The sequence below is a fragment of the Gavialis gangeticus genome, unplaced genomic scaffold (assembly GCF_001723915.1).
Source record: "Gavialis gangeticus isolate Ggan-Ray unplaced genomic scaffold, GavGan_comp1, whole genome shotgun sequence".
In the NCBI taxonomy this organism is placed as follows: Eukaryota; Metazoa; Chordata; order Crocodylia; family Gavialidae; genus Gavialis; species Gavialis gangeticus.
This window is the reverse complement of record NW_017729032.1, coordinates 124,959,653-124,971,414: the sequence shown is the minus strand read 5'-3', so window position 1 is coordinate 124,971,414 and position 11,762 is coordinate 124,959,653. Positions and strand designations below refer to the sequence as shown.

The window sequence follows — 11,762 nt, the reverse complement described above, 5'->3', positions numbered from 1 at the left end:
CCCCCAGTGTGCAGCCCTGCAGGTGGCAGTGGCAGCAGGCAGGGATGCTTGTGCCTAATACAGGTACTGGCACCTGGTGGCATGCAACTCTGGCTAGCACTACATGTTGTAGTGAGGAGTGCAGCCCCCGCTAGGCCACCTCTATCGTGGGAGTTCTGTCCTGTGCACTTATGCATAGGACAAAACTGGCTCCCCCCCACACACTGGAGCCAGTGCAGGTCCTGGGACTCCAACAGAAGAACCCTGGCCCCTACTTCCCCATGGAGTCCCAGGACCTGCAAGGGCTGCGCTCCTCACTGTGATGTGCAGCACTGGCCAGAGCCGCGTGCCACTGGACTCCAACAGCTGTGCTAGGTATGAGCGCCCCCACCTGCTGCTGCTGCTGCCAGCGGGACTGTGCGCCATGGGGGGAGTATAGAGGGGTCCCCACACTCCCTCACCCACCCTGCCCAGCTGAGCTCCATGCTGCTGCGGTCCTCCTGGGTGCAGGCTCCACACTGCAGCCAGCCCCAGCCCCGTGCTCCCTACCCCTGTCCAGCTGCAGCTTCTGCCCCTACCCCCCACCCCTTACCTACCTGCTGCCTGGAATGAGTGGGATGCGGGGGAAGCCAAGCAGGTCCCCTGGTGGCTGCAGCAGTGGCAGCAGCAGTCCCATCCAGAAGCTGCATGCTGGCCAGACTGGGCCCTTCTGCTCACGAGGGTGGGAGTGACCCGCAATAGGGTATGTTGGGCAGGGAGGGGTACATCTGTGGGCACCCCACTCCCACCTTTGCAAGCAGAAGGGCTGGGCAAGGTACAATTTGTTGGTGCGTGCCACAGGCCAAATGGAATTGCCTGGTGGGCCAGATGTGGCCTGCAGGCCATATTTTGCCCTCCCCTGCTCTACAGGGACTGCCCCATCATGACAGACTCCAGGTTTCCTGAATTATATGAAGCATTTATTTTGTAGTTCTGTCACTTTTTTTTAAATATCTTATTAGCAAGAGCAAATGGCATGTAACAGTACTGTTCTCTAAGGCTTTCAAAAGCGTGGAGACATAGCTGAAGTTATTTGTCCTGGAAAAGTTCATTGTCCTTACCTTCCAACACTGAGAACTCTTGAGAGAGATCAATTTTATCCCACTGAAGCACTAGTGAACTAAAACATCTCCTTCAGAGTGCTCTCTTCTCTTTGTACCTGCTCTTACAGCCTCGTGCTATAAGCGGACGTCACTGAATGAAGTGTATTAGCTGTACCGCAGCACGTCCCTGTGCAGCTCGTCTGCTTCATCGGGCAAAATGGACATCACCTGTTGTCTTATAGGGTCTGGCCCCTGCCGTTTCTGAAGTTGCCTGTGGGACAATACTTGGGGCACAGCTCTGCAAATAGGGAAACTCCAGGCTTCCCCACTTGCAGAGGTGAACCCAGAGATTCCAATTCAGGACTCACCTCTGCAAACACAGAAACTTGAACAGGCACTCCCAGGGCTTCAGGGCCCTGATCCTGTGCATCCCGGGAACTTCCTGCAGGGGAATGCATGGGGTAGACAGGATTGGGCTTCTGAAGCCCCCAGAGCACTGCTCTGGGCAGACAGCTCTTGGCTGCCCATGTCCGCTCTCTTTAAAACGAACAGGCATTCACTATAAAACAGCAGTACAAATTTATACTACCTTTTGTTGCTAGCTACCAGTTTGGGCATTTGTGGTTTGATGAAGGGCATGGATGTCTGTTTGCTTTCACTTTGTGTGGCCATAATTTTTTTTTTTTATGGTGGCATAAAAGTGTGACATCTATTTGCAGCCTCAATGTCAGAGGAAAGGAAAGAGCATCAGAGCCAAGAATCCAGCAACAGAATACCATCCTTGCCCTAAGCAAGAGATTTTAGACTTCCCCCAGTTTCTCCTTTGTCTGACTTCTGCAACTCCAACTCTGTTCCCAAGGCCCTGACATCACAGTAGAAGGGGGCCAAGTTGAGGAAGGAGATAACAAAAGTAGACCACAAATTCAAAATGAATTTGCAGTGTGATGCAACCACATAAAAGGCCAATGTAGTTTTGGGCTGCATCAACAGAAACATTAGGTGCAAGACACAGGAGGTGATATAGTGCCTCTCTACTCAGCACTTGCTAGACCTTATCTGGAGTAATGTGTGCAGTTCTGGGCTCCACATTTTAAAAAAGACATGGAGAAATTAGAGAGGGTCCAGAGATGGGCAACAAAGATGATCAAGGGCTTGAAAGGCAAGTCATATGAGGACAGGCTAAAAGAGCAGGCAGGTTAAGCTTGTAGAAAAAGCACTTAAGAGGGGACATGATAGCAGTCTTCAAATGCTTGAAGGGCTGCCATGGAGAAGAGGAAAAACACCTTTTTCTCTTTTGCTGCAGAGTGGGGAACACAGACCAATGGCTTGAAGTTACAGCAGAGTAAGTTTAGACTGGATATCCAGAAAACTTCTTCACTGTTAGAATAGTGAGGCAATGGAATAGACTGCCTAGGGAAGTTATGTACCCTCCATCACCGGAGGTGTTCAAGAAGAGGCTGAACAGCCACTATGCCTATGTTCTGCTATGGGTATTTCCCATGCTTCTGGGCTTTGCTAGTTTCCTCCCACCCATTCTACTCCATGTATCAGAGTGTTTTTAAGCCTTGCTCAGAGGCATTGGGTGTTGGCTACAGCTAAGGCTGGGGTCTTTGACTGGGGAGTGTCAATGTTCCTGTTAGGACCAAAGCCAGAGGTTCCTGGTGAAAGGGTTTTTCCCCTCTGCTCAGGGTCAGACCAATTGCCATACTTGGGGTCAGGAAGGAATTTTTCCCTGCTTTACCTGGGGCACATAAGAGTATTTAGGTCTGTTTTGTCAGGATTGTGGATAGTCTTGCATAGAGTTTTTAGATTGTGGTTTGTATGGGATGGTTTGGATAGGGATGATCCTGCCTCGGACAGTGGGATTGGACTAGATAACCTCTGGGGATGCCTTCCAGCCCTACTTCTCTATGACTAAATGCAAGGCAAGCCTCCAAAAATTAGATTCTCTACTTGGAAAATTATAATAAATTTATACATTTTCCATATATAAAATCTAATTATTGGGAGGTTAGTTTATAATCGGGGGTCATTTTCTATTTGACTAAATATGGTATGTCACTAGGTTTCTACTAAGTGAGCTAGTACTTTCAAATTTGTCTTAAATGGGCATGGAGGTGTTGGCAGACCAGGCCCATGAAGCCATTTTATTTGACCCATAGAATAGTGGGGCTTCTATGGCATGTCAGTGGTGGGGGCTTCACCCACCCTGTGCAACTCTGGCATTGACTTTGGCTCTGCCTCTGGCAGTGACACAGGCCACATTGGAAGCAGCCTGTTCTCAGAGTTGAGCTTCATTAAAGCAGCCCCTCGCCCCAAAATGCCATCCAGGTCTGCACATAGTTGCTATCTTCAGGTGCCCATACACAAGTGCGGAGGCTGCTTTGATGCACTGGAATTCCAGCATGTTATAGCAGACTCAATTAATCGAGGAGGAGGCTGGAGCAATTAACGAGTCTGCTGGAGTGTGGCAATTGCTGCACTGTAGCAGCCTCCTGTGTCTTGTGTATTAGCATCCCCATGCTTAAAAGTGACGGCAGGGGTGCTTGAACTAAAGCTCATCAAATGAGTTTTAGTTCAAGCATCCCCACCACCATTGTTAAGTGTGGGGATGCTGATACAGGAGACCTGGCGGCACCTTAATTACAGTGGCTCTCGAAGCCATTCTTAATTTAAATGCCATCCACCCCCACCCACGGAGCATGTGTAAAAGTGCTTTTAATGTGAAAAATTCATTCAAACGTGGATTCTAAATAATAATAATTAGAACTGGTTGAAATCTTTCATTCAGAAATTTTCTCAACCAAATATTGGCCCTTTTCTGAACTTAAAGATTTATAATGAGTATCTGCATTTGTTAAACTTTGTTTTTTTTATTAGAAGTTAAAACTTTTGATATGTTAATGTTTTCCTTTCCTTACCTTTTTGAAAGTGCTTTAAGACAACTTTACAGGGCTGTAGGGTATAGCTGTGTTGGTCTAAGGACATAGGCAGACAAGGTTCTTTGGATGAATCTGTTATCTTTTATTAGACGAACCTAAATAGTTGGAGAAAAAATTTTCTTAGCAAGCTTTCAGGGTATTAAAACTCTGTCAGGCTGAGGAAGCCTCTGCAGTTGGTGTGTGCTCTTCGTGGATGGAATGAATAGTAAAGAAGCCAGAGGCTGGGCTGGTATGCATGCAAGACAGGGAGTCAGTGAAGATGTAAATTGAGGAGTCAGTGGGTGAGAGATGGGCTGGGTGGGGGGTAGAGAAAAGGGGGATGAATGTAGGGGAGAAAAAGGGGGGATGAATTAAGACGACCTTAGTTTTCAGCAAATCATATGCTTTGAACTCTGAAATGTTAAATATGTAATTTAAATTCTGCTTCCAGTTGTTACGAAACCAGAGATTTCCTGCTTCTTTTCATCATGCAGTAGAAACAGTTGTTAATATGTTAATGCCACACATCACTCAGAAGTACAGAGACAACCCAGAAGCTTCCAAAAATGCAAACCATAGCCTTGCAGTCTTTATAAAGGTAGGTACACACAAACATGGGATCTAAGCTCATAAGTTCATCTTCATAGATTTTATTTCTTATAGATTTTAAGGCAGTGTATGCTTCAGAAGCTTATAATGAAAAGCATATATGGAAAGTATTTTGCATGTACTTCTGACTGGGCATATTGAGAAGTGCAGAAGAGTAATTTAAGTACCCAATGCAATTTGAAAAGACATTTTTAATATGCAAAGGGTGCATAGAATATATATTTAAAAATCAAACTTTATTTCTATGTGTACTTCCTTCTATTACGTCTCAGATTTCTTCATATTTTGTAACCCAGTTATTCTTCTAATGTTGCAATGATTTAAGCATATGCTGATTTTTTTTTTTTTTTTTTTTAAATGTATTGAGTAATGTATCTTAACTATCACTGTGTGTTCCACAGAGCTTATTATTCATTACTGTCAAAATTGATTCCTACATATTATAATGTCTAAATGTTTTTCTGTGGAAAAAATATTTTTAGAAGATTTAAGTACTGTTCCATGGTTATTTGCTCACTTTTTGTGCTATCTAAAATGGAGTTAAGTTTTCTCTTTAAATATTCAATGTCATTTTTTTCTTGTAAAATAAAGCAAATTTGTATTCTGTAATGTAGACTGCTTGATTTATTAGCATTATGTTCAAAGTAAACTATGAGCAGCAAATGTGCTTGGAAGATAATCTTGTAAAAGTTGGTGACTGACTTTACATAAAGTTTTGCATTTGCTACTTATAGTAATTTATCCTTTTGTTTTTCAGAGATGTTTCACCTTCATGGATAGGGGTTTTGTATTTAAGCAAATTAATAACTACATCAGCTGCTTTGCTCCAGGAGAGCCAAAGGTACTGAAGCATTCGAGACCTTTGTCCATAGGGGTTTCTTGTTTACATGTATGTAGTAAATTTCTGTGTGGGGATCTCAGAATTCCTTCCACTTATATTCAGACATATTGTTAAGCTAAATCTCCCGTTTGTTTGGTAGGACTACGCCACTTTTTGTCTCTAGTTTTCTTTTCTTACTTCTGCATCTTGGACCAGTAGGAGTGGCAAAGTAACCTTCCAAGTAGTATTGTGGGGACTGTACCATTCGTTAACATCCCTAGCCATTAAATGGATGGAACAGCATTAATGAATATTTTAGACAGTCATGAAAGTTGCAGGAAGAACACCGACAACAGTTATTAGAGTCCTTTAGTATTGGAGATGTCCCTACACATTGTGATTCATATGCTTTGGTCCTAGATAGCAAGTGTACAGGATTTCTTCCAGATTTCCAGGCAACTCTTAATTCTATGAATGCCACTGTATGCTGACTTGACAAACATTTGTAATCAAAGACTGAATAAAGAACTAGTTCTAGCTTTTGCTAACATGGAGCTGTTCAGCACAGTACTAGGTCTGCATGGAATGACACTTGCAATCCTTAGCGTAATAGATTTAAGAGAAATTATCAGTTAGTGTCAAAAAATGTTTTTACATTACCAAATATTTAGTAAATTATTAAAATGTATAATTTGCATTTGAAATATTTTTTCAGACCCTTTTTGAATTCAAATTTGAATTTCTCCGGGTGGTATGTAATCATGAACACTACATCCCATTGAATCTACCTATGCCCTTTGGAAAAGGCAGGATTCAGAGATACCAAGGTAAATCCACACTTTTTATATTTTAAAAACCAGTCTGTTTATAAGAACAAGTTATTTAAATGTGTAATTAGGACATTTTTTACATTTTTTTTAAATGTCATATTGAAGTCTTGTATAATAATCTTTTTTCCTATTATGCTCCAAAGTAGTAGTGTTATATAGATACGTTCTACACTGAAAATGTCTAGGTAATATAACACAGCACCCATGAAAAAAATCTCTGGCAAAATTCAGCTTTGATATATATATTATTTATTCTCACCCCTGGTAATGTTTCCTGCTTTGCTGAATAACAGTACTTGAGCTATATAGCTATATATTATTTAAAGTAGCTTATTGTTCTTGTTTGTTCTACTTTGTTTCCTTTTTATGACTTAGCTTTTCTTTCACGAACTGTGGAGTCCTATGACACTCCTGTAGGTAGGTGTGGGGTGTGATGCTTGCTCTTTGTTTTCCTTTTTAATTCCATTTCTCACTTTGTGTTAAAATAAGTACTCTGCAACTATCCCATTTTGGGCATGGAGGTGCGAATATATTCTCTTGAATTTTTTGGCAAACTTTGTCACCAAGAAGCTTTAAAATAAATGCAATGATAACTGAAAAAACAGCAGGCGTTGTTTTCAGAGAGTGAAAGTGCATGAATATATAACCTTCAGATGCTTGCTTTGCAAATTCTTTGCTGCTTGCAACACCATAGAATCATAGAAAAGGAGGGTTAGAAGGGACCTCTGGAGATCATCTAGTCCAAACCCCACGAAGGCAGGATCATCCCTATCCAAATTATCTTGTACAAATCCATTGCCTTATCTAGTAGTAAAAATACAGTCAACCCCAACACAGGCATGATATTTAACCCCCTGATCTGCCACAGGTAAATCAAGGGGACAATGACAGCCAACATGCCACTGCTGTGAGGGGTTGTTAAAATACACTTGAGAGATCCAGTTATAAATTGTTCTCATTATAAATTCTATTTATACATGTGCTGTGATGATACGTCATTCTAGTTTTAAACCCTGATATTTTCTCTAAATACCTATGATTGGATCCCTGTTGAAGTCAGTGGGCTCTGCATGAGCATACACTGATATGCATATCCAGTTGCAGAACCAGGGATGTTAACGTGTTAATTTTTTGTGATTATTCTTAAAAGGGTATCCTAGTAAAACTGGTTGAATTGAATGAACTTTAAATGAGTTTCTTTGATTAAAGCTCTTCAGTTTGTATACTGTGACTTTAAAAACCTAGCTCTTGCCCGGATTCCAGAAGGAGGAAAGGTGTGCATTAATAAAGGTGTCCCTCTAATATTGTGGCTACATTTAAAAAAATTTATAACCCCCAGTAGCAAAAAAACATAATTAGAACTATGATTAGGGTGGTGCAGGCACTCAGATGCCCAGCCCAGAGGTAGACTTTCATAGATTTCATAGACATCAGGGCTGGAAGGGAGCTCATAAGATCATCCAGTCCAGCCCCCTGCCCAAAGGGCAGGAAGTCAGCTGGGGTCATAGGATCCCAGCAAGATAAGCATCCAATTTACTCTTGAAGCTGGTCAGTGTGGGTGCTTGAACCACCCCCAATGGCAGGCTATTCCAGACCTTGGGGGCTCGGACAGTAAAGAAATTCTTCCTTATGTCGAGCCTGAAACGGTCTCACAGTAGTTTATGACTGTTCGACCTCATCATCCCTTGGGGAGCTCTGGTGAACAAACATTTCCCGCAGAAACTGGTGGTCACCCCGATAAACTTATAGGTGGCCATCAGGTCACGCCTGAGCCTGCACTTTTCCAGGCTAAAGAGCCCCATAGCTCTCAGCCTGTTGTCCTAAGATCTGTTTTTCTGACCTCTCATCATGCGCATGGCTCTTCTCTGGACTCTCACAACTTCACTTCAGGGTCATAGCAGAAGTTCTTATGGTGGTGCCCTGTCAGATTCCAACAAATCTGTGAATGCTGCTTAAAATACTTTGTCCCAACAAGGACACAAGAAGGAAGGAAGGACTACATACAGTATCTTAAAGTAGATAGATTTAAGCTTTTATTCCTCTGAAAAATGCACATTAAAATTGTTGGGTTTTATTTGGTGTTTTGTTTCTTATGTGCATTTGTATATTTGTGACTATAAATTTGATTAAGGTATAGTTTAGTTTTGCTTTTCATTCTAATTACTACTAGAGATCTTAATGTTTTAAGAGTAAAATATGGTGCATCTATCACAGTGTGAGTTACTTTTTTAAAAAAAACTTTTCAGTGTAATCTTTATATATAGTGGCACTCTTTTATTTAATATGCAAAGGTAATCTAAAAATTATTTAAAAAAAAATCTTATATTGCATAGTCATGGAAAATTGTCCAAAGTAAAACTAACATAATACAGGTAAATAATGCAAGTTTTGCGGGGGAGGGGATTTTTTTTAACAGATTATTTAAAATTAATCATTTTTCAGATCTGGTTAGCAATTATTTACATTCGTATGTTTCTGATAAATTTTAGAATAAATTTAATTAATTTAGGGTCCTTTTCTTTGTGTGTACAATGCTTCTCCATGAAACATTTTTAATATCTACTGCAAAGTTTTATGTAGTTTTTTACTTGCTAGAAAAAAAGCAGTAAATTGTTAGTCCTGCAAATAAGTACTCAGTTCAGCCAATTTAGATTTTAAAGAACTTAAATATCTAAAAGTGAAGTAGGATATCTATATGCAACTCATACTCTTGCAAGTGGCTCTGGACAGGTACAGCGGCTCAAAAATATGCAAATGGGCCTCAGATGCCCAAGAAGTGCCCTCATTATACAAAGATATTGACACCTACTGCTGCCATTGAAAAAAATGGGGGCACATCCCCTGCATGTGAGGCCTCTTACTAAGGTGCCTAAATACACAGTTAGAAGACTGACTTTAGACATTGAACTCAAATTCTGGCCCAAGTGAATTAAAAATAATTTACATTTAAATACTTGTTCCATTTTGCTGTTTCTGGGAATTTTTTGTTAAAAGCTTATGGTAGTGTTTAGATTTCATTAACTCTTTGGCTTTTATATGCTCAATGAATACATAGCATGTAGTAATAATCTAATGCACATACATGGTTTTGAAGTTAAGGTGGGTTTTCACACGAGATATGTTTGATTTATCTTTATAAATGAAGTTGAACGAAGGGGAATGGAGGGAAATTACTTTGCAAATTAATATTAATTGCACCACTCCTAAACTGTAACTTGTACTCTACTTTCAGACCTTCAGCTTGACTATTCATTAACAGATGAGTTTTGCAAGAATCATTTCTTAGTAGGACTACTCCTGAGGGAGGTGGGAAATGCATTACAAGAGTTCAGAGACATCCGGCAGATTGCAATTAGTGTGCTCAAGAACTTGATGATAAAGCATTCTTTTGATGATAGATATGCTTCCAGGGTAAGTTACTGCTGTGTCATCAGTAAGAAGTGTTAGAAGTTTAGGAATATACATTTTAAGGTTTTATGAATAGAACTTTGTTTCTATTAATTTGCAGACATAGTAGCAACAGACCATAAATGTTTTTAATATGAGGATATGTATAGCTAATGTTGCTAAAACATTGGTTTCTGCACTTGTATCTGCTTGTTAGTGCATGCACTTTTTCATTGTGCTAAATTGTTTTATGATTGCTGCATTGCAGTTAAATTGGAATGAATATTGATTGTTAGGATTTTTTACCAAAAAATTACTGTTTTTTAACACATTTATTTTAGTGAACATTAGCAATTAGCTTACAACTACTTTTGGTCAATCTTCCCATCATCTATTTGAATGACAAATAGTTGATTTAAATAAAATTAGCTGTAGTAGTAAACACTGAATTATTCTGAAGTTTCCTGTTTGTTTGTTTGTTTGTTAATTTGGAAACAACTGTACTATGGAGAAGCCGTGATACTTTGATTGCAGACCTGATGGGCTACTCAAGTTCACATAATGTTAGGTTGACCCTTCCTGTATTTTGTTTAAACCAGAGGTTCTCAACCTTTTTCTTCCTGAGCCCTGCCCCCAGCATAAACTCCGTGGCCCACCTGTGCCACAACAACTGCCCAACCCTCCAGCCCTGCCATTACAACTCTAGGTATAGCGGGCAGGGCTCAGTGATGAAGAGGCCCAGGGCCACAGTAACCTGAGCAGCAGCAATGCGGAGTCTCACCTGCCTGCAGGATGGAGGCTATGGGGCTGGGTGAGGTGGGCCTGCTCCTTCTTTGGGATAAACTTCAACCCCAGGTAGCCATGGCAGCTCTTCCATGTGCTGGGCCAGGCTGGCCAGATCCCCTGAAACCTTATTGTAGCACCCCTTATTGAGAACCACTAATTTAAACCACATTTGAATACTGTAGCTTTTCCTGTGATAGATGTAATTAACAAGGAAGAAATTCCTTGTTTTGTAAATTTTAATGGCCATCCCTTTGAATAATGGCACACCAAGGGGAAAGTAGAGATTGTCATTGTGTATTGTTAAGGTAATGGATACGTCCTTTAATCCTGATTTTGCAAATCTTTCCTACTGCTTAATAAAAACACTGGTGTCATTACTGATTGCTAATAAGGACTATGAATTTGTTTTTAGAGCCACCAAGCAAGAATAGCTACTTTGTATCTGCCATTGTTTGGATTGCTAGTAGAAAATGTTCAGCGAATCAATGTCAAAGATGTGTCTCCTTTTCCTGTTAATCCTTCCAGCAGTGTGAGTGTGCACTCCTGATTCTTTTTTGCTATTCTCTTCTGTTTTTATCAGAATACATTCAGTAATATTCCTATGATCTTCTGTATATTAGGAGTCTAGGATAAGATTTCTAAAGGTAGTGACATGGATAACTACCTCTTTAAACATCTGGTGTCAGTTTCTCTAGACCAGTCAAGCTGCACATACTGTTACTATCTGAACTGGTGCGATGCCTTAGGGGTGATAGTGTGGGTTTGGTGTACATCTAAAATCTTAATATTTTGCTGTTTATGAACCAGTGTGGGCATGCAAAATTTCCATCGAAGTCATAAAAATCGTAGATGTCTAAGAGGTGCAAGATGGATATAGTATAGTGGTTGTCAACCTTTTTTCATATGTAAATCCTTAAAAATTTTGAATGGAGGTACATACCTCTTTGGAAATATCAAATGGACATGTTGGACCCCTTTGAATTGTAAGTGTTGGTATTCACATACTTTTGATCGTAGTCATTTGTTGCAGACCCTCTAGACAGTCTGCAGACCTCTACGGGTCCATGGATCACAGGTTGAAAACTTCTGGTATAGTGTATACGTACTTGCTTTCAGAAATCTGTTTCTGAAGTGTTGAAATTTAGTTCTGGGCGCCGCACTTCAAGAGGAACATGGAGAACCTGGAGAAGGTCCAGAGCAGGGCCACTCGTATGGTTGAGGGCCTCCGTGGCCAGCCCTATGAGGACAGGCTGAGGGACCTGAATCTCTTCAGTCTCTGCAAGAGGAGACTGAGGGGGGATCTTGTGGCTGCCTACAGCCTTATCAGGGGCCACCAGCAGGGACTCGG

General features: G+C 40.9%; 1 protein-coding gene across 6 annotated transcripts in view; it reads left to right on the top strand.

The window, feature by feature from the left end:
- DOCK9 (dedicator of cytokinesis 9) overlaps positions 1 to 11,762 on the top strand; it is a 222,893-nt gene that overhangs the window by 112,147 nt on the left and 98,984 nt on the right. For all 6 annotated transcript variants that reach the window (XR_002098921.1, XM_019524534.1, XM_019524533.1 and 3 more), the window contains exons 28-32: positions 4,434 to 4,580; positions 5,349 to 5,432; positions 6,127 to 6,238; positions 9,474 to 9,652; positions 10,827 to 10,943. Coding sequence is in view for 5 of the 6 variants with exons in the window: in XM_019524534.1 (XP_019380079.1) it covers positions 4,434 to 4,580; positions 5,349 to 5,432; positions 6,127 to 6,238; positions 9,474 to 9,652; positions 10,827 to 10,943 (639 nt within the window). In the remaining variant the exon portion in view is untranslated. The remainder of the gene's footprint in view (positions 1 to 4,433; positions 4,581 to 5,348; positions 5,433 to 6,126; positions 6,239 to 9,473; positions 9,653 to 10,826; positions 10,944 to 11,762) is intronic.